The 17,771-nt window shown below is 34.8% G+C and overlaps 1 protein-coding gene across 1 annotated transcript in view; it reads left to right on the top strand.

Annotated features, from left to right (window-relative positions):
- LOC138716020 (ATP-binding cassette sub-family G member 1) overlaps positions 1-17,771 on the top strand; it is a 356,377-nt gene that overhangs the window by 171,637 nt on the left and 166,969 nt on the right. Inside the window, exon 3 of the mRNA XM_069848948.1 lies at positions 5,609-5,937. Within this exon, the coding sequence (XP_069705049.1) occupies positions 5,613-5,937 (325 nt within the window). The 5' untranslated portion in view covers positions 5,609-5,612. The remainder of the gene's footprint in view (positions 1-5,608; positions 5,938-17,771) is intronic.

Below are 17,771 nucleotides of genomic sequence, written 5' to 3'. Positions count from 1 at the left end.
TATATTAATTGCTATATTACCTTTCTACTAAAACATATGTAATTAACTAGGCAGCACTATCAGTATAATCAGGTGATATATAATTGCTATATTACCTCTCTACCAAAACAATATTTTCAAGCGATATATAAATTGCTATATTACCTCTACTAAAACACGTGGAATTAAATAGGCAGCAATATCAGTATAATCAGGTGATATTTTCTAGCGATATATAATTTCTATGTTACCTGTCTACCAAAACAAACACATGTAATTAAATAGGCAGCAATATCAATATAATCAGATGATATTTTAAGTGTTGTATATAATTGCTATATTACCTCTCTATCAAAACAATAATATTTTCAAGCAATATATAAATTGCTATATTACCTCTACTAAAACACGTGGAATTAAATAGGCAGCAATATCAGTATAATCAGGTGATATTTTCTAGCGATATATAATTTCTATGTTACCTGTCTACCAAAACAAACACATGTAATTAAATAGGCAGCAATATCAATATAATCAGGTGATATTTTGAAGTGTTGTATATAATTGCTATATTACCTCTCTATCAAAACAATAATATTTTCAAGCGATATGTAAATTGCTATATTACCTCTCTACTACAACATTTGTAATTAAAGAGACAGCAATTAGTATAATCAGGTGATATTTTGAAGTGTTGTATATAATTGCTATATTACCTCTCTACCAAAACAATAATATTTTCAAGCGATATATAAATTGCTATATTACCTCTCTACTTAAACATTTGTAATTAAAGAGACAGCAATCAGTATAATCAGGTGATATTTTCAAGTGATATATAATTGCTATGTTATTTCTCTACCAAAACAAGCACGTCCAATTAAGTAAGAATTAATATCACTAGAATCACGCGATATTCTCAAGCGATAGGCTATATAATTGCTATAGTGCCTCCCAACTAAAAAATAAATTAATTAAATTTAACATTATCATAGGAAAAATAGTTCAGTCTAATCTTTAAGTTACGATATGTTAATATAACAATCTTTGGTTTGAGACAACGTAAAATATTAAGACCAGGAAGCATCTTGTGACAGGAAACTAAAATACTGTGAACAGAGTTTCTGCGATATTCGTTAAATTAATGCAATAAAAGTTACAAGTTTAAACTGTCTTGGATTAATTAAAGAAGAAAATAAAAACTGATGATTTATATATACTCCTGTTTGAGCCTGTTTCTGTTTCTAGAAAGTATTAATTATTATCAGTGATCAACTAGGAAAAGAAAGTTCAACATTTCATGGAATGTTTTATGGCTGGAAATTATATAATTTTTCAACGAAAAGACTGTATTTTAGCTTATAAGCTCCAAATTGAAGATATATATAAGGTGGAAAAATAAACTATAAAATGCTTATAGGTACTTGTAAGGTATCGTAAATGGAAATAATACATTTTTGAAGGTTTATTTATAAAATTCAAACCTAAGAAAACTAGTCGTACCTTCAGAATTTATTAGAATCTTCTAAGTAAAGAGTTTTTCTGGTGAATAAATTCCGTTAACATGTATGTATTTATTCACACTGCAAATGGGTATATACCCGGTGACAGTGGTAACTGATTACACTCAATAATGACAATTAATAATAAACACAACTAATAAAAAAACAATAAATAATAATGATTAATAATAATAATAATAATAATAATAATAATAACAACAACAACAACAAAGAACATCCTACATTAAATGAAGCACGATCACTTAAGATAACATTTAAAGTAAATCTAATTTGTATCTTAATCCTAAGTTCGAACTAAGTTCATACCTGCACAAGTACCTTTCGGCACTACACTTATTTCGCTGTCAACTCACTCACTGCACTGATTCTATCCTGATTTCACTAACACTTCAAAACCATTTCACTGTTCAAATACTTTGCACAGCCACTTCACTGACACAAACACACTTCACTTACATAATAGACTTCACTGACACTACACACTTCACTGAAACAACACACTTCCTCACTGATAGAACACTTCAAATAAAAAGATATCAATTACACCCTTTAAATAGTGTGTATAATATTAATACTACCGTCTATTAGTAAAGTCCTTAAGCCTATTTTTAAATACATTTTTGGTTATTGGTAAAGCTTTCAACATGTTTTAAATAATTACGGCGTATATATTTAGTATAATTTATTATGAATAATGAATGAAGAAAAGAAAGTTTGGTATTACAAAAAAATTTTTTATAGCTAGAAATTATAGAAATTTTCAACAGGTCAACTGTCAACGAAAATGCTGTATTTTAGCTAATCAGTTACAAGTTGAAGATGTGCTCGGAGATAAAAAATAAACTCTAAACTTCTTGTGGATGTAATGTGTCGTAAATTGAAATAATACATTTTGAAGGATGTAATTATAATACTTAAAGCTAAGATAACCAGTTGGTACCTTTAGAATTTATTACAATTTTGCAAGAAAAATATATCTATTTTTTGGGGTGAATAAATTCCGTTAACATATTAAGCCAAGGTATTAGTCGCGCAGATGGTAAGCGACCCGATGGTCTCACCTAAATTCCTTGGTCTAGAAGAAAATCTTTAATTTGGGACTCCACTTGCGTTGACACTCTAGCTCCATCTCACTTACCGAATACCTCCAGACACGCAGCATCTGCTGCTGAATTAGCCGTGAAGAAGAAAGTCAATAAATATGCTCATCTTTTAGACAATTATATCTTTGTCCCATTTGCTGTGGAGACCTTCGGTCCTTGGAGTCATGACGCTAAAGTTTTGGTATCTCAAATCGACCAAATTTTGATCTCCATTACTGGTGATCGCTGTTGCACTACTTATTTGCGTCAACGCTTAAGTATTGCTATTCAACGCGGAAATGCAATGAGCGTTTTGGGTACTCTTCCAGAGTCCAGCCCTTTGGACGAACTTTTTCTCCTGTAAAATTTTTTATCTCTATGTAAATGTTTATATTTAATTTTTATATATTGTAATTGTAACGGTGAAAATATTGTTAAATAATTTTTTTTCCAATTAAGTCAAGTCCTCACCTGTGGAGTAACGGTCAGCGCGTCTGGTCGCGAAACCAGGTAGCACGGGTTCGATTCCCGGTGGGGGCAAGTTACCTGGTTGAGGTTTTTTCCGGGGTTTTCCCTCAACCCAATATGAGCAAATGCTGAGTAACTTTCGGTGTTGGACCCCGGACTCATTTCACCGGCGTTATCACCTTCATCTCATTCAGACGCTAAATAACCTAATATGTTGATAAAGCGTCGTAAAATAACCTACTAAAAATATTAAGCCACACGCCAGATATGATGCTTTACATTATCGTGATACGAAACGTTCAAGTGAAGAGAATATATTGAAGTGGACTTATAACTAGGGAGCGGATTTTTATGTGCTAAAAAATTTAAATATATTTATTTTTTATGTGCTAAAAAGTACGAAAATATTTGCTAAAAATAAAAAAAATATTTTTTTTTTATTATGACAAAAATACCTTACTTAGCTTGAAAAAAAAATGTTACTAGGTACTCACCAACCACACTTGAGTGCTAGTAGTTGTCCGAGAATTGCAGTGAACAACAAAGGTCATCTCCAAATTCTCCATCACAAATGCATGCCGATTATCTCTGAACAACGACTTATACTGTGAAAACGATCTGTCCACATCACAGGACGTCAGACGTGCATATTTAAAGAGAGGAATGTCACAAACACAAACACCGTCAATTTCACCTACAGGCACACCCTCCAATACTTGAGCAACTTTACACATTTTTTTATATCCACTGTTTTTCCCAAACACATTCTGGAATTTGTCCCTTAATACTTGTACTTCTGAACCTGGTAGCGAGTCTAGTTTAATTTCCACGGCACGCAGCTCCCTGTTTCAGGCAACAGGTTTTTGGATGTTTCGAGTTTTTTTTATGGTGTCACACAAAAAGCTTAGATTTGCTAATAGAAAAGCCAAATCGTTTTTTAAACAACCATTTTTCAGTATATCTTGAAGGATATCGATTGACGAAGCCCGATAACAGGGAATCACAACAAGACGTATTGCCTTACTTGATGGACATGAGCGAGAGACGAGAGATTTGTTTAAATTAAATATCATCTTCAGAAACAATAAACATTCCTAATTATGTGTTTCAAGTTCTCTCCTTCTTGTCCATGTTAATTTATTCTCTAATAATAATACTGATATGCTGTCTAGCAGTTCTCAGAACTTGAGGCGATACTATTACAAAAATGGATCACGGATACACCACACAGCGCTTAGAAACACGAAGCAACCAAGAATTCTTAAAAAGATAACGTATTTCTGAGTGACATAATTGATTTAGTTTTAAAATGTTTAAAAGTTCTTGTAAAAAATTATTCAAATAAAAATACTCCAAGATTTATGTGTTTATAATAGATTTCCTGAAAAATATGTATTTACATAATTTTTTTGTGAAAATATGTGTTTTTATGTGAAATACAATTCGGGTTTTAAACTTGAAACTTCATGTTCGGAATTTTTAACTTTGTTAATTGTGTTTTATCACACGCAAAAATAATATTAAATTACACAGAAATCCGCTCCTTACTTATAACCTTCAGAATATAAAGCTAATCCAATATTTCCTGCTTTACATTATTGTGATACGAAACGTTCAAGTGAAGAGAATATATTGAAGTGAACTTATAACCTTCACAATATAAAGCGAATCCAATATTTTCTTCATCCTTGTACGTCTAACGAACAAAGGTTGCCAACACTGACAGCGGTCAAGTTTGATGGCATATAAATCAGATGGACTTTAATATATACGAAAGGGATCCATCTTCTACAGAGACGTGTTAGAGCAAAAAGAAATTCGCAGAATCTCTGTTCATCGTCATAGACAGTGTGTGTACCACGTGGGTACTGCGCGCCTGCTGGGTAGCCTACCCTCTTGTTGCTATATATAAACTGTGTAGCTGTAGCAGCTGACGCTTTCTGTGCTATGTCGGTCGAATCAGTAGTGGGGTAGCCTTTGAACGGTGCAGACGGTTCGTGGAACCTGTTGCAGGACGGCAGCGTCTACCGAGTGTTAAAACAGGCTCTGAATCAATGAAACTGTACATAAAAGGAAACGCATTTGAAGTTTTAGTAAATGAGAAATATAGGCTTCTTAACAAACCCCTTACGTGATACTTAATACCTAATTTTGATAGAAATATTTAACTATATATTTTTTTATTACACTGTGAAGAAAAATTAACCAAGAATATTGATACGTTACCATAGATACATGTTGTATTGCGCGGTGTATCCATTAATACCATTTAGAAACGCGAAGATAGATATTAAAAGTGTATTATTTTAAATTAAACTTGAAGTTACATAAAAACGCAATGTGTGTGCTTTAGTTAACGATTTTCATGCCGCGAGTTCCTTGTCCAACACAAAGCTAGCGATAAGCGATAACCTCAAACGCAAGGTTTATTGCCTGTTCTAACTACAGTCCTGTTTGTTATACGCAGTTCAAAGTACGTAGTGGTTCAAAGCATAAAAAATAGAGGCTACTGAAGCTATGAGAAGTAATTTACTTTGAGTTTTTGTTGTTTGAAAGTGTTATGAGTGCCATCAACATGAAGCAAAGCGCTCAGGGCTCTAGGAAGGGACTTCGTGAGACTTCGTGTTGTTTGAAGACTCCATCTGTGTCGTCGATGGATAATAGATTTGAAGAAACGACTTTGACAAATGGAATTATCGTCGACAGTGAGGAGTTGGTGACTCTCGTAAATCCGTCGAAACAGGGTACTAATAACAATAACAAGTTTCATGCAGAGAACTATCAGAAAATAGAGTACCGGTTTCCGAAGAAATTGGCCGTCAACATACAGTTCAAAGACATTTTCTACAGAAGGAGAATATGGACTCTTCAGCAGCCCATCCCTGGTGAGTAATACACATTGCTTTAGTAATTGATTGTGTTTACAGGAAATTTCGTTATAGCTTAACTAGGGCCGTGTATTTGTATTAGATTGCAGGCGAACAAATACGCCGGGCAGAATGTATTCGACGTGTTTCAAGTACAGGCAGCGGAAGCGAATTTGACACACGCCTAAGCAAGCACGTTCCGTGTTTTGTATACGATTATTGCGTATTATAAAATCAAGATAATACAATAATTGTATACAGGGTGTATCACGAGGTTTTCCCCCGGTTTATTGAGGTGATTCCTGGTGTTATTTGGAACAAGAAATGTAAATATAGTAATGAGGTGACATTCACAATTAAGAAGTTACGGCAATTTGAAAAAAAAAAAAAAAAAAAAAAAAGCAGAAACAACTTTTTTTATTTGAGGATGCCACTGACAAAAATGGAAATCATAGTTAGGATAAAAACAATTGTTTCATTTTGTACCAGTCTCTTGCATGTAGAGTGGATTTAAAGCAAATGTTCTAAATTTCCTCCCTGCATCTGAAGGCAAAGATTCGCACTGATGTGAACCGCGCGTGTAGCATTTCGTAACTTCACATGTTAGTTCCTTATTGTCGCCGCGGCATCGAGAATGCATTGAATCAATTCTTCTCGTGTTTGCACCCTAATCTGGTACACGAAGTCTTTCATCCATCCCCAAATGCAGTAATCTAGGGGTGTTAAATCTGGGGATCTGGCAGGCCAGTTGATAGGGCCCCCGCGACCAATCCATCGATGTGGGAATTGGTGATTCATCTGAGCTGTTACCACATGGTAGAAATGTGCAGGCGTCCCGTCATGTTGGACGTACATTTGGAGTCTTGTTTCCAGGGGAACCTCCTCAAGAAGCTGCGGTAACCCCAGCAACTGGTCTCACACACAGCATAACACCAGACATTGACACAGAATCTGCGTTTAAAATTACATTCTACACACATCGTTAGTACTGCACAAACATGTCTAGTGCTACATACACCATGGCGTGTTTCGAAAATCTGTTGTAACTTCTTAATTACTGTATTTACATTTTTTGTTCCAAATAACACCAGGAATCACCTCCATAAACCGGGGGAAAACCTCGTGATAAGGGTTAATATCGGAAAGGTCTAAAATGCTGGTGAGATTGGGAAGTCATACCTAAATTGTCACAAATGTGGTAAAACATAAGTCTGGAAATATGTTTTTTTTTTTTTTATATTTAGAGTTTTGCATTACAGTTTTAGAGTACCGAAAACGTATATGGCGTACAAGTTTGCTTTCCCTATATTTAACTGTTACATTAATTTAGTTATCACATCTATTTCGTATCTTACTTTTCTTGCATGTTGTTCGCTTAGTTTCGGTTCCCGCTGCAATGAACAACAACATTCATTTTCAAAGTTTCAAATGAAAATGATCGCCGAATGTCGGATAGTATAACCTTGTATGCGGAAAAACTGCGTTCAACATCGGCTGAAACCAAGGGCCATATGTAAAATATTTCAATCATTCATTTCCACATCAAGTTGATAACAATCGCACTTGTCATCTGACAAAACTCTTGCAATTTTGCATAATGAATTGAAACCATCGGTTTTTTTTTTTTTTTTTTGTAGGTATTACTGTGTTCAATTTCGCACACACCTTTTCGCTTGTATCATCTTGCAGATCATTCACTTTTGAGATGAGATTATTTACTATCGAAATTTGCTCCACCAATTTCATGTCAGTCTTTTCGAGACATTCGATTGTAGAGGAGATAAATCCAAAATTAGATGAAATACATTCACAGTGTTTTTTAATATTTGGGTCACCAAGAAGAGTTTGGGCATTAGTTATGAAAGCTGCATCGTTTCCGTCAAACATTTGTATGACTCCATTTACCCTTATATACAATAACTGTATTGTCTTGGTTTTATAATACGCAATAATCGTATACAAAACACGGAAAGTGCTTGCTTAGGCGTGTGTCAAATTCGCCTCCGCTGCCTGTACTTGAAACACGTCCGGCGTCTTGTGTTCAACTTCAATCAACCTGAAACTGATACAAATATAGAGATGTCATGGCCTTAGTTACTAATTCGACGGGGCAGCCTAAAATTATTCGGTACAATGAAATTTCGTTAAACAGGGATTGCACTTCAGAGTAATTCTGTTAGTCGTCATGACAACGCCGATTAAGTATATAAAAATTACATTTTAGAAGTTAATGTAGGTTTGAGAGCATGTTTTTTAGTGACAGTCAAGCAATAAAAAAATCTTCTTTTGTTTTGCTGTTTTGTACAGGGACATCATTTTATTTTTACTAACATTTTTAATATTAACTTGCCTATACCTCTGGATCAACGCCGTTTGTTACCCCCTTCCACGACTGGAGTTCGATGATACTGGCGTAATATACAAACAAATCACTTCACTAGGTAGGTCTATAGGAGGGAAGAAAAGTAGTTCATCCTTTTACGTAAACTAGGAAATATTGCGCTTTTGAGTTTGATAATTTTCATTAGGTTTTTGTTTAATCAAAATATAGTACAGTATTAACAATGAGTGTTTTTACTCACGAACTGAGCTGTCCATGTGGACGTATTCATTATGCAGTGTATATTTTACTGTCTACAGCACATTAGCTTACAATATAGAGAACGAAGTTAAATTGAAAAATAATCATAATATGGATATTTAAACACGTTTTTTAAAATGGTGGCCGTTCATTTCGATACAGGCTTCAGTTCTAATGTGTATATTATCGCACTATAGACTATTGTACCTAATCCTAATTACCAGTTTCGTTCTTCATACTAGTAACTCATGTTGAAATAATTCTTTACCTACTCTATAAAAGAGTACCTTACGTACTGTAAATTCAATCTTCACTTCTGCCCGATCCGAAAAGATAAAATTACTCAGACATGCTATCTACTGTCCGTCCAAGTGCTTATGTCGTAGGGTCGTAGAAAGGGTGGAAATCACGTGACAATTACTTAACGAGGTCCTTTTATTTAAGTTATTTTAAACAGTTGTATAATATTACGTAGACGTCCAATTCTTAACAGAAATTAATGTTCTCAGAAAAGAGCTAAGACAGCCCAGCCACTAGCTGACGAATAAAAGCTGGTGGGGGAAACCGGGATATGACGTAGGCAAATGAGCGACAGTACCTGTGCGAAAATGATTCAATATTGAAAGCTCTTTTGTCACTGGAAAACGCGAACATATTTTTGGAACGTACTGTTTACTATGACTGTATAATATGCGGTGTTGGATCTGTGTGGAGGACGGTTGAACTTCATTAGTAGAAGGGGTGGGAGTGAAGTACAGTCAAAAACTCAGGTACAATAAAAATTGAAGTAAAAATAAAATTATGTCCCTGTAGTAGAATACACGGAAAGTATAAGAGGTGTGTATCTTCCATTGTTTTAGCAACGGTTGTCAATGGATAGTTCTGCTTGCTTTCAGTCCATTTTTCGATGTCCAGTTGGTCAATGAGCAATAATTTTAACGTCAGATTTGTGAATATGTAATTGAATCGTTTGTGTTAGAAAGGGCACAAGTCACATTTTTGTGGAAATTGATGTTATGTTAAAAATATAGCCTACTCTATTAAGTGTAGAAAGGACACATTTGTTGCTATGGAGATTAAATAAATACGTTTATTTGAGAATGGGCACATAATCGAATGAACGAGCTTTTGAAGAAAAAAATACCCCATTAATGGAAGAAAAAAATTGACGACTTCAAAAAAGTTCTCGGATGTTTAAGTACAGGCAAAGTCTTTCTGTGAGACGATTGTGGATTGGTCAACTACAACACATGGTAATACCTACAGAGCAAAGTTTTTCACGCCAAAAGAGAAAATAAGAGGCATATTTCCATGTTTATCACTATTTTGTACACTTATTGTTCACTAAAGCATTGATTTGTAATATGTCCACTTTTTGAAGTCCCATTGTTCGTGTGTTTAGTTTAGAAACGTCACATGTCCAAGACAGAAAAATCCATAGAAACAACCCTTTTCATTAAAAAAAAAATATCGAACTCGTGTGTGAAGTGTATTTTTCAGTATCCTTCCCAAGATGCAATACAAAGAATTGAAAAAAAATCTTCAATTTAAATAGTTTTTTGTCTCTCCTGAAAAATTGGGAAAATGTGACTTGTGCCTTTTCTAAAATAAACTATTCAATTAATAAAAGTGGACGGTTTTGTATTTTTAAATAGGCTATTGTTGAATATTGAACTATTTCTGATTGAGATGCTTGCTGGTCGTTGTATGCCATTGTTGAATATTGAACTATTTCTGATTGAGATTCTGGCTGGTCGTTGTAGGCCATTGTTGAATATTGAACTATTTCTGATTGAGATTCTGGCTGATCGTTGTAGGCCATTGTTGAATATTGAACTATTTCTGATTGAGATTCTGGCTGGTCGTTGTAGGCCATTGTTGAATATTGAACTATTTCTGATTGAGATTCTGGCTGATCGTTGTAGGCCATTGTTGAATATTGAACTATTTCTGATTGAGATTCTGGTTGATCGTTGTAGGCCATTGTTGAATATTGAACTATTTCTGATTGAGATTCTGGCTGATCGTTGTAGGCCTGTAATGAACGTATTCTAAAGCTCGGAAGTGGTTAGAGTTGATACCTTTGTAAATTTCTGATACCCGGATACTAACTGAAGAAATACTGTATAGGAAAGTTACCTTTCTATATCAGAAACGAAAATAATGACGAAAAGCTCACGTTTAATCGATTTTACAAAGTTTGAATCCCTCTTATGATCCTATGCTGCGGTAGGTCTACATACGAGATCACTTTGATACATTTTACTTCGATAGTTAAATTTAAAAATTTAAATTATTTTAATGACGCTCGCAACTGTCTAGGTTATATCAGCGTCGCCGGTGTGCCGGAATTTTTCCCCACAGAAGTTCTAGTAAATCTACTGACATGAGCCTATCGCATTTAAATACACTTATATGCCATCGACTAGGGCCAGGATCGAACACGCAACCTTGGACACAGAAGGCCAGCATTCTACCGACTTTCGATTGTTGTAGTAACCCAAAAGTCCACACCTGTGGAGTAACGGTCAGCGCATCTGGCCGCAAAACTAGGTGGCCCGGGTTCGAATCCCGGTCGGGGCAAATTATCTGGTTGAGGTTTTTCCGGGGTTTTCCATAAACTCAATACGAGCAAATGCTGGGTAACTTTCGATGCTGGACCCCGGACTCATTTCACCGGCATTATCACCTTCATTTCATTCAGACGCTAAATAACCTAGATGTTGATACAGCGTCGTAAAATAACCCAATAAAATTAAAATTAAAGTAACCCAAAAAGGCATTTGAAAAGATGCGATGAAAATTGATCTGATCGTAACAGTAGCCTAGATCAGCGGTCATCAGCACAGTGCACCCTCGGGCTAGCGTCTCTTACCCGCGGATAAGATGCGTTAGCTTGCATCCGTAGCTGCTGGCGGGTATGCTTTCTCCTTATCCCTTCTGCACGACGGTGCTTATTCCGATACACTGCTTACCCGTTACCCATTTCAGCGAGTCCTGACGACCACTGGCCTAGACGAATATTGATAAATCGTGCAGTAAAATAAAGTTATGGTAAACGAAAAACCTGTGCAATTAAATAAAAAACTCTATTCTGAACAGTATCGGAACCTTGAACTTCATAGTCTGCGAGCGAGCACGCTATCTAAATGCTTGCGATGAATTGTCATAATCGTGTTTGTCATATTATATCATGTTTGTTTAATAATAACTCTCAGACATTATTTTGATCTTATTTTCTATAGTAATGTCACAAGAGGTCTGAGATTTGCCGATAAATCCATGAGCGAAGCGAGTGGATTTATTTGGGAAATCTCAGACCTCGAGTGACATTTATTAGGACTATTTCGTGAATAAAATAAAAATGTAAATAATATATACCTAAAATTCGCTCAAAAAATGTTAATAATTGTATATTTACGAATACTTAACTTATTCAGACATTGTGAAGCCCAAATAGATGAATAACGATTACTGCAATAAAGAAATTGATTGTTATTTTCAGTAATGCCAATTGAGAAAAGCGAAATACAGGTTTAAAATGTTAATTACATGTACTGCGCTTTTCTCATGTCATTATAATAGAAATACGTTTTCATTATCTGCAGAAATCATAATTTAATTTAAACATTTTATAGTATAATTACAAATAACCTGATTAATAGCTACATTAATTAAATGAACAATTGTTATGAAGGAATGTCATTTTCTTTAGATACAATGGACTTGGAATTAGAAGATGAAGATGTAGATGTGGAAGTAGGATTTCGCACTTTATTTAGTACAATGGATTCATGCTCATCGATTTACGTGGAAACAATTGGCGACACTCACTAAACAAAAGAACGACCATGCGATAAATTGATAGTGATAAATCGAGCTGCATAAATCTGTGGTGTTTGGGTAAAGGGAGATAAGTCATAAAAATGAGTTCGGAGATAAATTAAAATTAAACTTCGAACCCTTATTACAAATAATTTTCTACACAAATAAAACACATCAACTCCTAGTATTCTTTGATTTTTGCACACCCACTTGTATAATTTAACTTGTGTGTTCATCTGGGGAACAAAATTCCACCTGGACAAAAAAATGACTTATACCCTTTTACCCGAACACCACAGAAATTATCGCGATGTATGACTGATCGGTTGGAATTAAAAATTTCATTACACTTCACTGGCCGAAAATGGAATGACGTCATATAAACGAAGTAGATTAATTTCGTGCTTTTTGCATTGTGACATACCTTTCTGTAATGTTACTAAAACCATACTGGGTTGATAACCATTGTTAATTCACTGTAGTGTGAATCGTGATCTGTAAGGAGCCTTAGAGTCGGGGTCATTTTTTTTTGTACTGAGACTGTACATAAAGAACTGCAGCGCAGACAGACGCAGACAACATATCTTAATCTCTTCGCATTTTTTTTATTATTATTTTTTTTTTGTGTTCCAAATGTTTATAAAATTGAATGGTTAAACACGAAGTTTGTAATTAAACAACTATGCAATATCATTATTTTTTTTTCAATTATTGTCGAAACAATCCTATTTCAGTGAATTCTCTATAATTCGGACTTTCACTAATTGAAACTACGTCCGCCGAGTTAGCCTGCCCCGTGTCTGCCTTCAGACTAGCCAGCTCGGGTTCGATTCCCGGCGGGGTCAGAAATTTTCTTGTGCTAGTAGAGATGGCTGTGCACAACTTCTAATCACTAGATTGTGCACCAATATGCCTGGGTTAAATCCCAAATCTCTCCGCAGTGCATATGAAGAGAAGGCATATATATCACTGTTGATAGTGATTCGTCCGTCGGATGGGGACGTTAAGTGGCGGCCTCCTTGGTGCTATTCGACAGGAGTAGGCTACGTGCCGGCACCGGGTTTTCTCTTTTCCCATCCTCACCATCATCATCAACCTCACCCATTCTCTACACTACATTTAACATACACTCACCTTAGTATTCTTCACAGATACACATCATACTTAACGTAGCCATCAGCGTAGCTCGGTCGGTTAAGGCGCTTGCCTGCCGATTCGGAGTTGCACTCGGGCACAGGTTCGATTCCCGCTTGGGCTGATTACATAGTTGGGGTTTTTCCGAGACTTTCCCCAACCGTAAGGCAAATGTCAGGTAATCTATGGCGAATCTGGCTGTCACCAATTCCATCGACGCTAAATAACCTCGTAGTTGGTACAGCGTAAAACCAAGTTTAAAAAAATGCATAACGTGGCCCGCCGAAGTGGTGTGCAATTTGAAAAATGGGTCACAGTTCTGCCATCTATCCGCAGTGAAGTGGGTAGGCATTAGACATACTCTCTCTCTATTTCTCTCTTTTTCACACACACACACACACACACACACACACACACACATACACACACAAATTCAAACTGGGTTTCCCCCAAATTAGTCCGTATTAGCGAGGTTCTACTTTAGTACAAGTTTTAACGTGTTAGAGCTTTTGCCAAAAATGAGTTTATTAAATTTTAATTGTAGTTAATCGTTACTTTTTAAAAAGTATGTATGTGAATTTCTTTCTTCTTTTTTTTTTTTTTTTATATCTTCGTGTTCATTAATTTTTTTACTTATTTATCTATATGTATATTTATTCTCTTTCATATTTCGCGTGTGGTTTCTTCGGATTTATTTTTATTTATTTTAACTTATTTTATAATGATCAGCCTCATGGTCTAGTGGTCAGAGCTTCTGGCTATAGTTCATGAGGTCCCGTGTTCGATTTCCGCTTAGAGCATAGGAATCTTTCATTAAAGGGGATTATTACTGTGTTCGGCCAATGTCTGGAATTTAGGTTAAGTTTAGATTTAAGACGTCTCCTGGCACTACATTATCATAATCATCCTATCACATCATCGGGGTAATGTAACTCCGCCTTCCAGGCGCCCCAACCTCAGAAGTGGGTTACAACTAAGCCACGGCCAGGAGAGAAGACCAGAAATGTCGAAAGACAACCTGGTGGTATTAGTTAAAAAAGAAACATTTTTTTAAAACTATATTAAGATAGTAACATTTAATTTGGTAGATATACTTATAGTCTCATTTATAGTCCTAGCTGTCAACACCTATGGAGTAACGATCAGCGCGTCTGGCCGCGAAACCAGATGGCCGGGTTCGAATCCCGGTCGGGACAAGTTACCTGGTTGAGGTTTTTTTCCGGGGTTTTCCCTTAACCCAATACGAGCAAATGCTGGGTAACTTTAGGTGTTGGACTCCGGATTCATTTCACCGGCATTATCACCTTCATTTCACTCAGACGCTAAATAACCTGAGATGTTGATACAGCGTCGTAAAATAACCCAATAAAATAAATATAGTCCTAGCTTTTCTTTCGAAAGACATCATGCTAAAGAAGACAGTGATGATCATTAGAATGAACCAATTTCTGGTGGTGTATTTGAAACCCAAAGCCTCAGACTCAATGGCGAGCACAGCAATCTCTCAACTGCCAAGGGCATTGAGACCTTCATGGACAGTCGAGTTTAAAATTGTTTAGAACAGACAAAACATTACCTAGAGCTAAAAGGCTTCAGAATTTACAGCCTTGTTTGTGTGTTTACTATGCAATGGACAATTTGTTATTGTTCTTGTGTACAGAGCACGTATAAACGTGCATTAAAGTAAAAATATGGTACATGACCTACAATATCACAATAACTTAATGATGGTTTTTTCCCCCTCAAGGCCTTTCACCGATATTGCTGTACTCTAGAAACTATTACCAAGAGTAGAACACACACAACGCCGGATAACAAAAAGACGCTTGTTGAAGAGGAATAATGGCATGGCATAAGCAGAACAAAGCTCTTATAGGCCTGTGTTGTGTAACCTTATCTTAACATTAAATGTGGTTAAGGATTGAAGCATAAAACGCATACCTTTCGTCGAGCTTTCATGTTTTATTGGTGAGAGGAGTACGTAAGAAGTTTTTTCTGTTATTGCTATGTAAACCTGCGGTGATCAAACCGGGTATCGTGATTACCAGACATCGGATTCTAGGGCAAATGCCTATTTTGTTTCTTTAGGAGAAAAGTAAAAATAATTATTAATATTTGTGTTTCATGGAAATTGAAAGGTATTCAAAGACTTTTATAGTGCCCTAAAATGCTCTAAAACGGTTATTAGAGCCTAATTTGTTAATATTCGCCTAAAAATGCCTAACTCACTGTAAAGTTTTGCATTTTACTCTTACTTTTTATAATTTATACATGCATTGACTGCGAAATTTAAGGCATTTAAAAAGTGGAAAGTTTGCTTCACACCGGTCATGAAACCATTGATAAAGGAAACAAAATGTTTTGAATCTCACGACACTCGCAATAGATTTCACCGAATTTAACATGTTTGGAGGCATAAATGCCGACAAAGAACCAACCTTAGTTTTGAAGCAGGCAACAATCACAACGTGCTGCTACCGATTCAGAGATATAATAAGTGGGACAACGTATTAAATAAGAATGTAGGATTTTCATTGTTGGAAAAAGTATCAAGAGTGATATCGGGGGAAAGTGTAAATGTTCCAGTAAGTATTAATGTTTCTATTGTACCTAATTTAAAATTTGCGCCTCTCACATCAGTTTCGGTTGAAAGAAGTTTTTCTGCTTTGAAAATGATTCTCAGTGACAAAAGGCAAAGGTTAAACTGTGGAGAATTTAGAAAAAATTCTGGTGGTGTACTGTGCAGATAATTATAATAAAGTCTGAGCATGGAACTGAATTTCAATAACTTAAAATGAGTAATCTTGATATCAATAATAATTATTTCATTAGTTTCAATATATTAAATTTGTGCAGCTCTGTTTATAAATATAATATAGTATTCTTTTTTAATGTTTAAATATACTTTTTTGTGCGTATTTTAGTGTATAACTAAAAATTTCAGTGAAAGAAATAAGTATGATACCTTGATGTGCCTAAAATGCCTATTTTCATTAAAATAGAGCCTAATTTTACAAATTTTGAGCTTATTTTAGGCGCCTAAAACTGCAATTTTTAGTGCCTAAAAATCCGATGTCTAGTGATTACATTTGTAATCACAGACATTCAAACGGGTACGAGGAGTTTCCTGTACATTGCTGTGTATTTCATTCACGTACTGAAGGCAAACAGTGGCGGTATCATGTCGCTCTACAAACTCTGTCTCTACAAGCAGTTGGGGGTGGTTTCGTAAAGAATGAGAAGGAGAACTTTTTTGTTGTTCTGTCGGACAAAATTTAATATGTTTACTTTGCTCAACGGTTCAATTAGGAGTATATAGAAACATTAATTGCCACGCTGAATAATGTATTATTATTATTATTATTATTAATATTATTATTATTGACCACTAAGTATGTGTTTATATAATTCTTTTGTACGTGCACGAATATTGTTATTTTTAGATCTTCTCCCTACAAGGATAAAATTATTAGGTTTTATCTCAATTTTAATCTTCTTAATCTTTAGATGAAGGTAACTATTTATTAGTTATTCATTTAATAATAATATTGTACAAAACTGATTCAATATTATGTGCCAACGCACTGTTAAGGGGAACTGAACTATATTTTGGAACTTTTTTCCTATTTTGACCAATCTTTTTCAAATTTGGAGAAAAAGTTTAATATACATATGGAAAGTATCATGCAAAATCTCAGCTCATTACATCCAATACTTTTCAAAATAAAAAAAATATTTCAATTTTTAATCAATCATTAATTGAAATATCACTTTTATTTATTTATTTATTTTTTTTTTTGGCTTTGTGCATTTGACTGTGCCTTCTCAATGAAGAGGGGCAGAATTCCGTGTATTGATTTAGTTTTGTCTCGTAAATTAGTTTAAAAATTTAATTTTTTATTTCTATGAAATTAAATTTTAAATTTTTGATAATTAAAAAATCATAAATAGCTTCAAAAAGATAATATTGTAAAACTGATACACACTTTTTAAGTTGAGTGTCCCCTTAAACACCAGGAACTGACGTCTTAAATCATAGCCAGGAAGAGAAAGATGAGATAAATAAATGTAAGGAAGTCAGCTACCTAATGGGGTTTGAAATATCTCGTGCTCTAAAGCCTTTTAATAGAACAGAATTTCTCAAAGAGTTATGATTAAAATAGCTTAAATAACTTGTCCGTAAGAAGTTTTTGATTTTGAAAAACTACGAATTTCTCGACCAAGTTTCGAGAGAAGAATTTAGAAAATTCCTGATTATATTCAAGAAGAAGGTTAAAAAAGAAGCAAGAAAAATCGTATACTATTCACTGGC

Source organism: Periplaneta americana, chromosome 2 (genome assembly GCF_040183065.1).
Source record: "Periplaneta americana isolate PAMFEO1 chromosome 2, P.americana_PAMFEO1_priV1, whole genome shotgun sequence".
Taxonomy (NCBI): domain Eukaryota; kingdom Metazoa; phylum Arthropoda; class Insecta; order Blattodea; family Blattidae; genus Periplaneta; species Periplaneta americana.
Note: the sequence above shows the minus strand (reverse complement) of the source record. Positions and strands in the feature narration are given on the sequence as shown.